Consider the following 15908-nt stretch of genomic DNA (forward strand, 5'->3'; position numbering starts at 1 on the left):
GCGCTCCAGACCGAGCTAGACACACACACACACACACACACACACACACACACACACACATTTTTACTGCTTTGACTTTTGACCTCCATCCAACAGGTCCAGGGAAGAGGGTCTGGAAGCCAAGATGGAGATGTCGCATGGCTAAAATACAAGGACGCTTCTCCCCGCAGAGTTTGGGGTGCAAGCACAAGTCGACAGTGGAAGCGAGCGATCGGAGGCGGCTGTCGTCAGAGAGCGCAAGAGACGCACGGCGCCAAAAGGCCTCAGCTGCGCGCTCAAGGTCAACGGCGGAAGGCGTTCTTTTTGCAAAACAAAATGCTGTCTGGCTCTTCATCTTTCACTTTCCTGTCTGAGTGTTTTGGCGCTTTTGTGAAGATTCCAACGCTCTTGTTCTCAACAGATCAACTTTTTTGCGTGACGGGTGAAACGACTTCATGTTCCTCCAAAGACGACTTTTCATCCTGACCGAATATGAAATGCAAAAGGAAAAAAACAAAAAACGACACTCTGAATTTGTTGACATCTTTCGTTTCGTCCGACTCGGACAATCGAGCCTCCCGAGACGAGTCTCGGGCGTACGTTTTCCAAGAGCCCGCGTTCTCGCCGAAACATCAAATCCTAAATCCGAAGCAAACGTCTGTGCAGTTTGGAAACATCAAAGGAGACGCCGTTTCGGGTCGGTTTTCTTCCCCATCAAAGACAATTGGGGGCTCAACTCCAATTTTCAGGAAAAGGAAGGTTGCCGTCAACGAGCGCGCGTCGGCGTGAACGCCAAAGACCGTCGCGTCTCCGGAGAAGCGAAGGCAGACCTTGATGAAGCTCTTGGCGGCCGTCCGGCACTCCCGGTAGTACTGCGCCCACGTCAGCGTCCGCCACCGGCCGTCCTCCTTGCTCGCCACGGCCGGGCGCTCCCCGAAGGCCTCCACCGTCTCCAGGAACATTTGGTGCACCGTTCGAGGCGCGTCGGCGGCCGGGCCCGACTCCTCCATCCTCAGGCGCACCGCCCCCTCCCCGTCGGCGCTCCACAGCCGCTCGGCCGGGGCCAGGGAGGCCTCCGGGGGCCTCAGCGGGACGGCGGCGAGGGGCTCTGAGGGGCAACAGGGGCAGCTGCCGTGACCGGGCGAGGCCGGGCTGTGACGCGGAGGCCCCGCCTCCCCGGCGCGGCCTCCGCGTCACCCGAGACGTTACTGGCAGCCTGCTGACTGCGCGCGTGCGCGTGGACCTGCCCGTCTGGTTTTGAAAGCTTCCAAGACATTTTGTTTGCTCAACACAAACACGGCACAAACTGGCCCCGGTTTTTGGGGGGGGGTGTTTCCCTCTGTCAGACGCACGCCGCTTACCAAGGATCCGGCAGGCTTCTTGCTTCTGAAATGATCCTACTAGCGCGGCCAACAAGCATTTACTAGAGTCATCTGTGGCACCACACACACTGCCCCCCCCCCCAAAACAAAGAACTGGGGCCTTAGTCATGACAAAGTGGCGCACGTATCCTGCTTGAGACAAGACTGATCTCATGAAGTCGCCTTCACACTCACACCCGGGGACAATTTGGAGCGTTCAATCAGCCCGCCGTGCATGTTTTGGGAACGTGGGAGCAAAGCGGAGTACCCGGAGAAAAGCCACGCAGGCCCAGGGAGAACGTGCAAACGCCACGCAGGGAGGCCGGAGGAATCGAACCCGGTGCCTCTGCACCTTGAGGTGGACGCGCTGACCGCCGGGCCGCCCTGTTCAATAAAGTGTGACAATTGTCTTCCAAATTGCTATCAGACAAAAAAACGGTACCTCCTCGTGGCTGTTGCGGCGCGGCCGAGGCTTCGCTCCGGCGCGCGTCCTTCCCGCTGCGATCGCCGACGACAGGCGAGGAATCTGCCATACTGCGACCACAAATACACAACGGAGGGAAAAAAATCACCGCTTGACTTTTCAGCTACTTGCGCACGTCACGTTACGGGACGATTTTGATCACGGATCGGGGCCTTCTGTCCCTTCCTTTGTTTTGTTATTTCCTTGGATCTTCACGGATGACGTGAAGAGAGAGAAGCGGAGAATAAATTGTGTTGAACGTGTTGCGTGCGGTCTACGTGCTCTCAGGCGGTCATCGCCGAGTCAGCGGCCGGCTTCATTTGCGAACCTCAGAATAAAATCGGCCTTGGCAGTGCTGGAACGGCTAAATGGGCAAAGCCCCTTTCCGCGTGGAAAGGAATGGAAAAGCCCGGACTTCCCTCTCCCCGGGGGATCCCCCTCGGGAAATTCAACACACCGAGCTCAAGCGCTTCCATCAAATACGCAATAACTGCCTTGGACTGTCCAGAAAACTTCATCTTGGAGCGCCACTAAACAATTCCAAACGTGGTTTTGGAAGAACGCGCGCCAACCCGCGGCAGGTCGCAAAGTCCGCCGCCGCTCGAGCCGGCGCTCGTCACATTTCATTTGGGCTTCCCAGTCCGCGCGCGTACCTGTCGCCGCCGCGTCCGCGTGCGCCCGCGAGCCCGCCGCCCGAGGCGCCGTCGGCCATCTTGCGTCGTTCCGAGCTGCCGCGTGTTGACCGAGGCCGAGATGAAAAGCCGCGAGAAGGCCCGGCCTTCGTTTTATAGCGGTCGCGTTGCAACACCGACCGCGTCCGTGTGGAAATCTCGGGATTTTGACGCCCGGACGCCATTGTGACACGCTTTTTTTTTTTTTTTTTTTTTTTTTTTTTTTACTTTTCCCCTTCCCCAACACTTTTACCCTTCACCTAAAAAACCGACGCTGAGCTAGCGCCTCGCGTTTCACAATAAACACAAACGAAGAGCCGAAAGGTGTCAAGTTGTGGTTAAATGTCCTGCAAAGACAGAAACATGATGCCAACAGCTTCAAGTTCGGCTCAGAACAATGAAGACATACTCCAAGATGATTTTTTAAGGCTACAAAAAGTCACATTTTCTTATCATTTATCATCTATTTTTATTTGTTTAGAGTGATGTTTTTTTTTTTATACAGTTCACTTTTGCTGCCCTTAGTTTTCGATGCACTGCACGTTTGCACTGCGGTTGAGAGGAAAGAAATATCAGCTGTGCAATAAAGCCGACTTGACTAAAAATAAAAAAGTTGGAAAAAGATGAATATTTTATTCCTCGAAAAATCTTTATTGAAAATTTTTTTTTTCTTTGCTGAAGAAATAAAACTATCGAAAAAATTGACAATTGAGCAAAAGACCGCTTTTTTTTCTTAGTATGATGACATTGTTGGCTAAAGTTCTTTTCTTGATACCCGCCCCCCTTTTTTTAACATGAGCGCATTCGAAAAAAAAAAACGACCTTTTCGGGAGACGACGTGCACTCGTGAAACGCCTGCTCCGCCTAGTGGACAAAAAGTTGAATGACATGTCATCAACTCAGTCTGACCTGTCGTGTGTGTGTGTGTGTGTGTGTGTGTGTGTGTTGTCACCAATTGCACTGAACTTTGCTCCATTTTCCTTCGGCCGAAAACATCTTAAGCAAGACCAGCAAAGTCTGGCCGATGGTATTTGGAAGTGTCAAATCCAGTCCAAGCAAGCAAGCAAGCAAGCGCCACACTGAACTCAACTCATCTTTCTTTCGATTGCACTTCTGGGGCGATAAGGGCAAGCGGGCCCAAATCAAGTTGCTCTCGGAACATTCGTGGAAGCGCGTCAACATTTTGCGTTTGGAAAAAAATGTCGATATTGTTGGAATGAACGCATGATATCATAAAGCGGGTCAACGTGATTTCTTTTCTTTTTTAATGAGTCCATTTTAGCGAAACAAAAGAAAAAAGTAGGATTTCAATGGAGGGGAATAATATGACTACTCTGGTGTTGTCTGGAGAATATTCACATTTTATTCGTGACACTACTTTGAAAAAATATGAATTGCTTCTTTAACAGACAAAATGACATTTTCATTGTGTCAAAACAACTTTTTCAATATTTTTATGGATACAATTCACGTGTAATACTTCTTTCTTTGATTAAAAAGCCAACTTTACTTTTTCAAAGTCTGTTTTCTTGTGGGGAAAAAAATAATCTTTTTCTTCAAATAGACGCAAACAACTTGATTGTCACATGACAGTTATTTTGTGTTTTGTTTTGTTTGTTTTTTGTTTCTGCCCAAACTCACGACGCGGACCGGCAGAGGAAGGACGTAGCGCGTGTGCCAAGCATCGACGTGCGGACATGGAAGAAGACAAAGTGCAGCGGCGAGCCATCTTACCTCCTTGCGGGGAATCGCTGGAACTCGCGGAGAAGGTTGGGCCGGCCTGAGCGACCGCTTCGCGAGGCCTCCGTTTTTGACCGACGCAAAGGCCGCGCGCGGGGCACGCCATTCCCTCGGTCCTGCCCACTTGGCCGGCAGGACGGCGGCACCCTCTGGGGTGGGGGTGCGGTGGGGGGGAGGAAAAAAAATAAAAAATCATCTGCCAAGGTCGCGACTCGCCAAGGTGACGAAGACCCGCCAGCAGGCTTGTTTGTGTTCGTCAGCTGACTCAAGTTGACACTGCTGACATGACACCAGGCTACACCGGGACGCGAAACGCAGTGTTGGCAGGTCATTTTTCACCCACATGTAAGATCGTTTTTCTGCTTTTTCTTTCATTAAACACACACACACACTTTTTAATTGATCGAACTAGAAAAATGCAGGAGATGCTGCCGGCCATTGCTCACACAACACAAGACTGGCCCCGCCCCTCGAAGGCACTCGCACGTACACGGCAACATGACGTCGGGTAGCGTTTGCTCTCCGTTCCCTTTTTGTTCCAATCCATTCCCATGATGGTTGAAAAGTGTGTCGGAATCATTTTAAAGCGGGCGTGAGGGCTCAAAATCCTCAATCCAACCGGACGCAGTGCCCACCATAAAGGGCCGTTCACTGCATTTCCAGAAATAGCTACGAGACGACATGAAGGTTAGGGGAACGCTTCCGGTCGACCGCATCACGTGTCTGACGTTCAAGAGAAGAAAGTCGTTTCTGAAATTTCGTTCATACGAAAGCTATTTGCTTGCGTGCCGTTTGGTCTGCTTTCTTCTTTTTTAAGGGAACGGGCGGGAAAGTTTAGCCTTGTTTCCACCTACGCACATTAACCTTACACACACACACACACACACACACACACCACAAGTCCAAGAATCACACCACATGTGACCCCACATAGCACAGAGCTTGCGTGTCAATGATTGTCCAGGTCGCTCCTCACTGCCAACTTGACTCCAGGACGGAAACGGGAAACATTTCGGACAAGACGACGGAAGCTCGCGCTTGCCCCTTGAGGTTAAAGAAGGCATTTTTCTCTTCCATTTTGGAAGATATCTCATACATGTCGATTTATAGCACTGCAACTGCAACAAAGCATTTTACAGAAGAGCACGTTCCATCCGCAAGGCAACGCGATGTGCTTCACACAGCACCAAAAAGCATTTCCGAATACCTTCGCGGAGCAAAGAGACCGAACGTAGCTTCTTCAAAGAACGAGAAACGAGATGTATTGTATATACAAAATGTGGTCTTGCCTCGCCTGCAGTGATATTGTTCCCAAATTTAAAAAAAAAAAGTCAACATTTTGTGAATTTTTATTTTTGCTGTTTTGCTGATACAAGTAGAGGAAATATACTCACATTGCACGTTGTCAACAGGTAGTACTAATCTACGTAAGCATGCATGCGTTCATCCCGGAGGCCACGTCATCTGTCTGCCTCCCAACACGTGAAGGTGAAGATGGTAGACAGACTGAGCGCCGTGTTTGCCGTCGTTGATGACTGCAGAGCACAACAACTTGATCAAAACAACTCTTCAACTCTTTCCCCGCGTCAACGGGCCACTCACCCACTCGATAACCTTCCGTGAGCGCTTCCTGCTTCGCCACCTTTTTGGCCACGACCAGCAAATGGCCCAGCAGCTGCACGGGGACAGCGGAAACTCACATTTCATGCTTTTCTTCACACGTGGAGCGGGGCATGACTCAATCCCGCAAGGCTTCCAAAAGGTGGGACTTTTTCTTTGAGAATGATGACTTGAGGGCAGGCGTGTCCAGCTCCGGACCCGGAGGGCCGCCGCGCCGCCTGTTTTGCAGCTCTCCTGATGCAACACACCTGATGCAGACGATCAGCTCATCAGCCAGCCCTGAAGCAGCATTACAACGTTCCTGATGATTTGAATCGGGTGCGTTGCTCTCGGGAGAGCCGCAAAACGGGCAGGACGGGCCGGCGGTCCTTGAGGACCCACTTTGGACACCCCTGCTTTCGGGCAATTAGTATTGTGTGGGAACTTCATGATGGACATTCAAAAAAAAAAATGCCTCTCTCTCCATCTCACCTCAGCGTCGTCATCTTTGGCTTCACTTATCCTGGGAATGAGCATCTTTGGGATAACCAGGAAATGAACTGGAGCCTGTGGACTGATGTCTCGAAAAGCCAGACACTGGGAGTGGAGGGCACACGCACGCGTGCGCAAGCACACACACACACACACACACACACACACACACTTAATTCCAAGGAGATTTCATTGTTGATTTACAAGCACATGCGTACCTTGTCGTCCTCATATATGATATCTGCAGGGAGGCTTCTTTCAATCACTTTGGAGAAGATAGTGGCAGCCGGGCGGCCAGATTTCTTACCGGCCTTTTCCGCCAGTCGTACTTCGTCACTTCCGGTGCACAGAGCTCGCTGAAGAAAGGGAGCGCAAATCAAAAAGAACGCTCAAACACGCGCTAACAATATTACGTCACTGTCTCGAATCGAACCACATTATCATAGGATTAGAATTTCAAAAAGAGCCAGCTCGAAATATGACAAAAGAGAATAGCTACCCGGGCTCCGCAAACAAGTTGCAAACCGCCGAATAGGGCCGCCGTTCGGCTCGGAAGCAAGCAGGTTCGGAGAATATGCCGGTAAAACATGGCCAGAGGCGCCATTGTTGTCCTTCTCCAATATGCCCACGTCAAAGCGCGACGTCCTCAAACAGAAGCACGCAGGAGGTTTCGAGTTTCCTCGGGGAAGCTCGTCGTCGCTGCCTTTGTGTTGCCTTCAAGGCACCTCGTTAACTTGACATTCGCACTCGATATTTGTCGATATTTGTCACAAACTAAGAGTTTTTTTTCTTTTGAATTATTTAGCCATGTTTGGGGAAAGATGTATCACGAATGACATTTTAACGCGTACCAAAGTATTGAAATACAACAGCTCACACTTGACAACAGGGGGCGCTGTTGTCAAGTGTGAGCTGTCCTCGTCTCCCTTTTCGCGAGAGGGAAACGAAGAAGGGGGGAAAAAAACATGGCGGCCCGCACAAGGCTGCCCTTTCGCCTTCCCCTAAACTTGGCGACAAAGCACAGGCTCGTCCACGGCGAGGCGACGGCGGTCAAGGAGGCCGTCTACCCGCCCGTTAAGCCCTCTCTCACGGCCAAAAGCAAATCGGCCCGGGCGCGTCAGGTCGAGGAGCAAGTGGAGCGGATAAAAGCCTCCCCGCCGCAGGATAAACTGCGGCTCCTCACGCGCATCGAGCGCAAAAAGTACGTCGTCTACCCGCAGACGTTCGCGCGCAACGCGGATAAATGGTACCAGCACTTCACCAAGACCGCGTACATCGCCGGCTTGCCCGAACAACTCGGCGCTGATCGGCGTCGTGCCGCCGGGGAGAAGGAGAAAGATGTGGAGGAGAAGGAGAAGGCGGCGACCGAAAAGCTCGACATTGGCGAGGAGGCGTTCGACGAAATCCGCTCGGCGGTGACTCGCGTGATCCTCCACGACCACTGGCACCTGATGAGACGTCGGCCGTTCGTGTACCGACGACAAGAGCTCATCGAGGGGCCCTTTCTGAGGAGCTTGGTCAAAGCCTTAACGTACGGCCTGGCCAAACACAACCCGCTGCTTCTCCACTCCAGCATGGGTAGAAAACGTCCCATTGTCTACGAACGCACGCACGGTTTACAGCTTAACCCGAGTCAAGTCTCTTTTCTTTTTTTTTTTTTAATTTACTCGTTCCATGTCCAATGTTTCAGTGCATTGTGCACACATTTGGGCTCTCGAACAAGGAGCTGAAGTCGTTCAGCTCCCGGTTGGAGAACGGAAACATTTGACATGTGCGTTCAGAGAACGTTCCGATTAAGTTCACCTGCAGAGGGTTCGGGCGTTTTTGAGGTTGAGCCTGAAAATTCAGATGAGAGCCCCAGATGTCAAACTTTGTGGGAGGAGCGCAAATGCTGCCGTTGTGTCTCGTCAGATATGAATCCCCAGGTGGGCTTCTACTGGAGAAGAGGGGAGAGGATCGTCCCGAGGGGCCACAGAAGGGGGAACCTGGAGCCCATCAGGTTCCAGATTGACGACCGCCCGCTCTGTCAGATTCGAATCACGCGGCAGCTGCCTCAGGTTAGGCCTCGCTTACGAACGCACGCACGGTTTACAGCTTAACCCGAGTCAAGTCTCTTTTCTTTTTTTTTTTAAATTTACTCGTTCCATGTCCAATGTTTCAGTGCATTGTGCACACATTTGGGCTCTCGAACAAGGAGCTGAAGTCGTTCAGCTCCCGATTGGAGAACGGAAACATTTGACATGTGCGTTCAGAGAACGTTCCGATTAAGTTCACCTGCAGAGGGTTCGGGCGTTTTTGAGGTTGAGCCTGAAAATTCAGATGAGAGCCCCAGATGTCAAACTTTGTGGGAGGAGCGCAAATGCTGCCGTTGTGTCTCGTCAGATATGAATCCCCAGGTGGGCTTCTACTGGAGAAGAGGGGAGAGGATCGTCCCGAGGGGCCACAGAAGGGGGAACCTGGAGCCCATCAGGTTCCAGATTGACGACCGCCCGCTCTGTCAGATTCGAATCACGCGGCAGCTGCCTCAGGTTAGGCCTCGCTTGATCGCGCCATCCTCAAAAGGGCTCGCCCTCGACGCCGATTCTGACGAGAACTGATCAAATGCGAACATGTTAGCGGGATCACGGCCGGCCGAGTACGGAAGGACTAAAGCAGATTGACGACGATTTAAAATCCGGCCCAGACAGCTGTCACAACAGAAAACAAGTTGAAAACGCGTACAAAAATTTAAAAAAAGCACCGAGGCAGATTGATGAGAATTGTAGGAAATGAAATCATGCTAATAATCAATTGAACTCAATGCGTAAGTATCAAAGCTATCGTCATTGCAACGACTGCTTTGTCATTTGACACTGGGGCTGTCCAGCGTCGGTCCTCGAGGGCCGCCGTCCCGTCCTGCGGCTCTCCCGGGAGAGCCGCAAAACGGGCGGGACGGGACGGCGGCCCTCCGGAGCCGGACGTGCCTGTTTTACGCCATCTTAATTGTGCCCAAAACGGCGTTGTCGACTGACCGTGCGTCCGCCGAACCCAGTTGGTCCCGATCGAGGCTTCTTACGACGCCGACGTCCCCGAAGTTCCGTACGCTCCCGACCGGCTGCCGCTGTTCAGGAGGCAGTACGCCAACACCATCTTCACAGGTGAGCCCCCGCTTCTCGTGCGGCGCCGCGCAAAGCGTCTCGGGGTGTCATCAGATGCGCGCGTGGCGGCGGCGGCGCTCCCGACAGGTTCCAAGGCGCCGGACCCGGCGTGCTACGGTCACACGCAGTTCCACCTGGTGCCCGATCGCTACCACAGGGATCGCCTGGCCCGTCGCCGGCAGTCGGACCAGGTGGAGGTGTTCCTCAGGGCCAACGCCATCGCCAGCCTGTTTGCGTGGACCGCCGCGCAGGCCTCCTACCAAGGTGCGGCACCCAAATGTTCACGACATCGCATCGCTCTTTTCACGCAGATTTGAAAGTGGACATTTTGAAAAATAGCACTGAGCAAAAACAAAAGCCCCAAAGACGAAAACAATGAAGTGACTTGAATAGTTTTCCGTGATTTTTTTAAACACTAAAACGTAATGTAGTGTCACCAATATTTCATAGAATAATCCAAAATAAACTCGAGCTGCAACCACCGACAATCTGTTGATTATTTTGTCGATGAATAAGGTTCAAAACTAGATCTATTCCAAAATGGGGCCGTGTTTCAAGGAACAGATCGCGACAATTTGACATTGAAGTTCTCAAAAACGATCGATTCTCAAAGTGAATATCAAATGAATCGATAATTAACTAGTTGGTGATTCATCGCTCGCTTCACCGCGACAAGTAATGTGCATTTACTTGTCGACTAAATTCATAAAAGATACGTTTCTTTTCAAACGTTTTAACTTGTATTTAATGGTTTGTTTTAATATTTATGAAGTGAGCGAGTGAAAGGCGGGTTGGGGTGATGCTGACGTGTGTCTGATGTGGCTCTTAGTCTCTAACTGGTTGGCCACCCCTGGTGTACGCATCGCATTTTGATCCTATGTCAAGAATGGTTCGTTTCGAAAGACTTGATGTCATTTTTCAACACCTTAGGTTTCTGGAATCACGAGGACGTGAGCAGAGCGTTCGTGTCACAAGCGGTGGTCAGCGACGGCCGCCACTTCTCCTTCTTCTGCTACCAGCTCAACACCCTGGCGTTGTCCGCGCGGACCGACGTCGGCAACGCCCGCAAGAACCTCCTGTGGGGCAGCGAGAGCGTGCCCCTCTACGACGGCGTGGAGGACGGCCGCGTGCTGGGCCTCAATGACCGCGCGCTGCTGCTCCTGGTGCGTTTCCTGCTCCGTCGGCCCCAAGACGACGTCCCCGTCGGGACATGAAGGAGCGGGAAGTTGGACCAAAATAAAAGAAATAAAAGGAAAAACTCACCACCTTCTTTGTAGAGCAGTAAAAGTGGCTTGCGTGCAATTACATGCGAAAAAGTGATTGTTAGACACCAGCTCGTCTTGGTGACACACTGATTTTAATGACAGCGTTTAGCAACACCGTCAATGAAATGTGAGCCTCTTCACACAATGAAAGACATGCAGCTCAGTATGTACCGCATATGGAACAGGAAAAGTGGATTGGCACCGACGATGATCCCACATAACAAAAACAAAAAAAAAAAAATCAAATCATCACCCAAAATGATGAGTGCTCACCACGTTCTCCAGCGACATGCACCTCGACATTGAAATCAGTTGAGAAGATTTGCACTCAGTTCCGGTGCGGTTGTTGCCTTTTGCCTGCGCTCCGTTTGCTTCTTCGTCATACTCGGTCGGGTAGAGACGTTGGATTGGGAGCTACGCTGGAGCTCTCCAATCCGCGTGCAGTTCGTTGCTTTTGGTGCGTGACGTTTTCAAGCCTTGCGTTGCCTGGCCGAGGGCTTTTCTTCCAGCCCGTTGCGTTCTCCCGACGCCCTAAGAGGTCACCAAAAAAATAATAATAATAATCAACGTCCGCGAGAGAACCAGGCAGTGCGTGGCGGCGGCTACTCACGCGGCGGACGACGACGGCTCGCCGTTGGTCGGGGGCTCCGCGTTTTCCAGCGCGTTCCCCGAGGCTGATTGGTCAATACAAAAGATGACTTCTTTACACGCTGTCAAAGCATGCACGATAACCGCCTCCAAGCGTGAATGCGACAAGTTGATGAGTTAGCTAGCTGGTAAAAGTTGTTTAGACACACGTCCAGTTAGTCAGTTCATTCGACAATGAGTTAGATACCCGAGTTCCTCGGTTCTTAAGATATTTAGTGAACGACGATACCTTTCTCGTAAGTTAGTTCGCCAATCAGACATTTTGTTGGCAAGTAAGTAACAGTTGGTTAGATGTCGAGCTAGAAGTGGCAATGCAGGTCCATCAAGTGAAAAAAATCCTGCCACAGTTTGCTTTTAGTCACAGGCACTTGCACTCAACCGGCAGTTCAACGAGCTCCCCGGGTCGAAGCGCCTGTGGCTGAAACCAAACCGTGGCAAGAGTTTACTCGGGTTGGGGGGAAAAAAGGCGACCAAGCGACTTAAAAAAATGGTTTCCCCCCGCCATGTGGCATATCTCCGAATTACTATTGCTAGTTAGAATCTAGTTACCGCAACATTTACTTTGGCTTGTCACCTGTTAGCTAACCAGCTACATTTAATTGGCTAGCTTGTGAAAGTTCTTTGGTTATTGAGAAATAATAATACTACAGTGGTATCTCTTCGTACGAAATGTTCAAGTTACGAAACCTCTCAACAGGAAAATATTGCCTCTTGTTACAAAAAACATTTCAAGATCCAAAAGGTAAAACTACAGTATGGCCTGCTACTCGCAGCTCCAAGTTTCCGACTTATAACTGCTCTGCCATTGGCTAATACCGAGCATCATCCTGGCATCTCATTGGCTAAGAGGGACTTCTACCGCCGTTTTCTACGCGTGTCGATAGAGAAATAGGTCGATAGGCGTCTGCGACTTCCCGATAGTTTTACGTCTATGTGAATCACCCAGAAAAGGTGCTCACCAGTCTGGCGATCGCTCACTATGCTGACGTTTGCCTTGGATATTTTCGGAGGTTTGCTAAAAGCCGGCAAAAGCAAACGTCCTTGGATCAGTTCTTTATAAAACGCCAGGCAAAAGGCAAAAACCACTCATGAGAGACAACGTGAACTAAAGAGGGCAAAAAGTCGATGAGGACGCAGTTAAGTTTAATGACCGCCATTTTTATTCTTTATTCTTTGTTTTTTATATGACGCACAACTTTTGTTTATTGTGCAATGATCTAATTTTAACATGTATTTGTTACATGTTACAAATGCATTTTTATGCTTTAGGAAAGATTTTTGTCCGAATTTGGGGGGCTTGGAACGAATTAGGGCATTGACATGGAAAACACGTCTCTACTTACAAAATGTTCTCGTTAAGACATTTCTTCCAGAACCAATTCATTTCGTAGCTAGAGGTACCACTGTAATAAGAGTATTCCAGTCCGGTTGTCCTGAACAGCAGAGGTTTTTTTTTTAATTTCCCTATTTATGTTACGACGACAAGCAAATGTTGCTACGAGAAGGCACGGGCGTTGCTCATGTTATGTCCAACATACTTTGGTGCGCTTGGCCCTTCTTGGAGCGACTCCTTTCAAAGAGCAAGATGGCTGCCACCAGGACAAGGACCTCCAGTACGATGGCGACGAAGGGCTTCAAGGGCTCGTAAACGGTGATCACCTTTTTAGTATGGACCAAAATAGAACCAAATGAATTAGCCCGTGAGATGTAGCTGCAAACGTTCAGGTGAGCTACCTTTAGCTGCAGGTGGCCGACGGCCGCGCCGAGAGCAAATACGGCGTTGCAGAAGAACAGAACCGAGTCGTCGCGGCTCAGATTGTACACGTGCAGCTTGGCGGCCCTGCCGTCGTTTTGGATTTGGTACTTTTGAGGTTCCCCCGAAGCATCGATCAGCTCCTAAAACAAAAGCGGGAAATGCCACAGAAACATCAGTGAGGGGGAGGGGAGGGTGGGAGGCATATGGAACAGCAAACTTCAGTCAGGTGTTTTGGTCACACGTTGTCGCGCAAGATGTTTGCCGTATTTTCCCGACTATAAGCCGCTACATTTTTTTTCCTCCCAAACTCTGAACCCCGCAGCTTTTAATGCGACGCGGATTATTGATGGATTTTTATTGACGAACGTCAAACCGTCCATCGATTTACCCGATCTCGTGACACGGCTTTTAATCCGGTGCGTTTTGTAGTCCGTAAATTACAATCCTTTTATTGATCATGGCCGCATTAAAAAAAAAAAAAAAAAGATGAATTAAAAAGTCTATGAAGTAGAAGCCCATCCAGGTATCAATAATAAATTAAAGTTAAAGGTATGGAGTTATGAACATTAAACATTTGTGTTGAGAAGGAAAATGTGGGCGTGACATATATTTAAAAAAAAACCCACAGGGACTGATGGATGGAAGGAAGGATCGTATCGTGTGGTGTTTGCTGAATTTCTTCTGAAACTTGAGCGAGAACCGTCAGTATTTTCATCAAGATTGAAGACAGAAAGGTCCGAGGTGTAAAAGAAAGCAAAAGCAAAGGCTTTGAACACCTTGTCGGTGCCGTTGCCTCGAAACCACAACCAGCTTCGGGGTTCGGGCTTGCTGTCGTCCATCTTGCACACCAACACCACCGAGTCCCCGACGTAGCTGACCAGCGGCTTGTCCCGCACGTTGCCCACGTGCGGCACTGGCGGGAGCAAAGTGCAAAAACAAAAAAAAAAAAAACATGCCCATCATCGTCACGGGAGACTGCAACTTGAGGAGAGATTGCTGGCGAAAGCTAAATTCGCCACCAAAATGCTTGCAGACATTGACTAAAAGCACCACAACGCTGCACAGTGCAAGAAAAAGAGTTTGGATCATTGAAATGAGTGTCTCCATTTCCACTTGAAATGAGGAATAAAAGCTCAGTGAAAACATCGTTTTGCAATTACAGTAGATGGCGTTTTTTCACTCGTGATGGCGAAAACTCACCTGCCAAAATGAAATCGACCTTTGCTTCATTTCCAAACATGCACGAGTACCTTCCCAGATTTTCTTCATCTTTGATGATGAACCTCGAGAAGCAACAGAGAGCAGACAAAACCATTTGTTGGATAGAGAGTTTAACTCGTCACCCCCCCCCACACACACACACAGGATGTATCAAAACACTTTTCGACTGCAAACGGTCACAGTGCTCGCTGTCATATGTTCTTTATCCTCCGTGTAGATGGGCAGAAAGGAGTTGCCACGTCTCACCGAAGGCTTGGTATTGTCTGCAATCGGCGGGCACGTCAGACCGAGCGGCGCGACGGCCCTTGAATTGCTGCACAATTTGGGGCCTTTTTATCGAGGTCATCGCCGCTGTGTTCTTACAACCTGCCATGTTTTGGAGAGCGAGCGAGCGAGCGAGCGCTCTTCCTCTGGCTCGCCATTTCGGGTGCTTAGGCTGACCGCCCCTTGGTTGGCGTTGGTCACCGCGGCAGTAGTTGGGGAGCAAAAGTCTTTTCGAGGGACTTGCTCGGCGGTGTCAAAAGTTTGAGACGCGCGGCCGCCGCCGTCTTACGTTCTGGTGAGCCGAAACGGCCGCTTCTCCGGCTCCAGCGTCACGTGACTGCCGGCAATATCTCGCCCGTCTTTTCTCCAGAATGCCGTCACGTTGGCCGCCTGTTTGCCGTTCTGCGGCCAGTTGCACTGCAGCGTCAGATTGACGGGACTTGACACTTCCACTTTGGCCGTGTGGCTTTTACCTATGGGAAAAAAATAGTCCACCCCCCCCCCAAAAAAAAAAAAAAACGTCACACCACCACAATATCTCTACTTAAGCAAATGTTGTGTCCTTTTTTTCCCCCCCTATGACCTTTCAGGAACACACTCTGCACATCCGATGGCAAATGGCCACCAAGCTCCACCGGGGTCAGCGTCTCGCCAACCGTCTCTGGCAAGAAATACAATCCGAAGTGGACAGTAAAGGTCGGCTCCACTGCATTGCGGCTTGTTTGTGCCCCCCCCCCCCACACACACATACACTAAAAGCGCCGATTTTCAAATGAAATTTTTTTTTCAATCAGTACACGGTTAATTTTCGAGGGACGCTGAGGTACGCCGGCACAACGGGCAGCGTCGTCAACAGCAAGAAGAGGCGGAGAAGCCGCAGTTACATTTGCTGCTCCGCGTGTGTTTCAAGTCACTTCGAATTAGGTTAGGCCAAAGTTCATTTGTACAAATTCAGGTCTCGAATGAAGTCCTTCACCGCTAAAGTCGTGCTCGCCGCTGTCTTTGGCCACAACGTGAGGAGCAACAGTACCGAGCGTGCAGTCAACTTAAAGCATGCCTCGATCAAAACGGGGCGTTCAATCAATCAATCAATCAAGAAAGAAAGAAAGAAAGAGAGAGAGACATAGCATGGAAACAAAACGGAGTTTGCTTGTTTTTTTTTTTTTTTAGCACAAGGTTAAGTGGCTTGAAGGACGCGGCGTCCAAAGTCACCGCAGCGCCCCTCGCACCCGCCACGTACGAACGCATTTACTGTACTTGCGTTGCCGCGTCCGCAGCAGGCCAGCAGCAGGAGCATCCAGGAGGCCGGCAT

The 15908-nt window shown here is 50.3% G+C and overlaps 4 protein-coding genes across 7 annotated transcripts in view; 1 reads left to right on the plus strand and 3 right to left on the minus strand.

The window, feature by feature from the left end:
* The window catches only part of LOC109519572 (long-chain-fatty-acid--CoA ligase ACSBG2-like), a 20248-nt gene extending 15875 nt beyond the window's left edge, over positions 1 to 4373 (minus strand). The window contains exons 1-3 of one of the 3 annotated variants that reach the window (XM_019876193.1): positions 4209 to 4373; positions 1783 to 1874; positions 810 to 1087 (exon numbers count right to left, since the gene is read on the minus strand). In XM_019876193.1, the coding sequence (XP_019731752.1) occupies positions 810 to 1087; positions 1783 to 1873 (369 nt within the window). In that variant the 5' untranslated portion in view covers position 1874; positions 4209 to 4373. Of the gene's footprint in view, positions 1 to 809; positions 1088 to 1777; positions 1875 to 2456; positions 2540 to 4208 lie in introns of those variants that run through there. The other 2 variants (XM_019876192.1, XM_019876194.1) reach the window with 2 other exon arrangements.
* A 1172-nt stretch (positions 4374 to 5545) lies between these two features.
* Positions 5546 to 7153, minus strand: hint2 (histidine triad nucleotide binding protein 2). Of its 2 annotated transcripts, none has more exons than XM_019876197.1 (5): positions 6805 to 7153; positions 6524 to 6661; positions 6306 to 6410; positions 5817 to 5889; positions 5546 to 5765 (listed from the first exon to the last, which is right to left on the minus strand). In XM_019876197.1, exons 1-5 carry the CDS (start codon positions 6907 to 6909, stop codon positions 5638 to 5640), a joined length of 549 nt encoding a protein of 182 aa, XP_019731756.1. In that variant the 5' UTR covers positions 6910 to 7153; the 3' UTR covers positions 5546 to 5637. The 2 variants fall into 2 exon arrangements, with proteins under 2 accessions (XP_019731756.1, XP_019731757.1); XM_019876198.1 differs by having other exon boundaries at positions 5546 to 5749; positions 6805 to 7142.
* Positions 7154 to 7198: 45 nt separating this feature from the next.
* On the plus strand, positions 7199 to 10720 carry mrps30 (mitochondrial ribosomal protein S30). The gene is made up of 5 exons (XM_019876196.1): positions 7199 to 7883; positions 8217 to 8362; positions 9337 to 9442; positions 9530 to 9706; positions 10373 to 10720. The coding sequence occupies exons 1-5, from the start codon at positions 7271 to 7273 to the stop codon at positions 10654 to 10656; spliced, it is 1326 nt and encodes a 441-aa protein (XP_019731755.1). The 5' UTR covers positions 7199 to 7270; the 3' UTR covers positions 10657 to 10720.
* Positions 10721 to 10988: 268 nt separating this feature from the next.
* Positions 10989 to 15908, minus strand: emb (embigin). The gene is made up of 8 exons (XM_019876165.1): positions 15854 to 15908; positions 14886 to 15069; positions 14312 to 14394; positions 13888 to 14024; positions 13090 to 13251; positions 12894 to 13014; positions 11318 to 11381; positions 10989 to 11238 (listed from the first exon to the last, which is right to left on the minus strand). The coding sequence occupies exons 1-8, from the start codon at positions 15906 to 15908 to the stop codon at positions 11178 to 11180; spliced, it is 867 nt and encodes a 288-aa protein (XP_019731724.1). The 3' UTR covers positions 10989 to 11177.

Source organism: Hippocampus comes, unplaced genomic scaffold, assembly GCF_001891065.2.
Source record: "Hippocampus comes isolate QL1 unplaced genomic scaffold, H_comes_QL1_v1.1 scaffold102, whole genome shotgun sequence".
Classification (NCBI taxonomy): Eukaryota; Metazoa; Chordata; class Actinopteri; order Syngnathiformes; family Syngnathidae; genus Hippocampus; species Hippocampus comes.

Coding starts and splice junctions, on each gene's coding strand:
- mrps30 (XM_019876196.1), top strand. CDS start 7,271: ATGGCGGCCCGCACAAGGCTGCCCTTTCGCCTTCCCCTAAACTTGGCG. Junction 9,443..9,529: donor CGCCAACACCATCTTCACAG/GTGAGCCCCCGC, acceptor CGCTCCCGACAG/GTTCCAAGGCGCCGGACCCG. Junction 9,707..10,372: donor CGCGCAGGCCTCCTACCAAG/GTGCGGCACCCA, acceptor TCAACACCTTAG/GTTTCTGGAATCACGAGGAC.
- emb (XM_019876165.1), bottom strand. CDS start 15,908: ATGCCGGCCTCCTGGATGCTCCTGCTGCTGGCCTGCTGCGGACGCGGC. Junction 14,395..14,885: donor CCGTTTCGGCTCACCAGAAC/GTAAGACGGCGG, acceptor TTGCTTCTCGAG/GTTCATCATCAAAGATGAAG. Junction 11,239..11,317: donor GAGCCGTCGTCGTCCGCCGC/GTGAGTAGCCGC, acceptor GTGACCTCTTAG/GGCGTCGGGAGAACGCAACG.
- hint2 (XM_019876197.1), bottom strand. CDS start 6,909: ATGGCGCCTCTGGCCATGTTTTACCGGCATATTCTCCGAACCTGCTTG. Junction 6,662..6,804: donor AACTTGTTTGCGGAGCCCGG/GTAGCTATTCTC, acceptor CCCTTTCTTCAG/CGAGCTCTGTGCACCGGAAG. Junction 6,411..6,523: donor TCATATATGAGGACGACAAG/GTACGCATGTGC, acceptor CTCCACTCCCAG/TGTCTGGCTTTTCGAGACAT.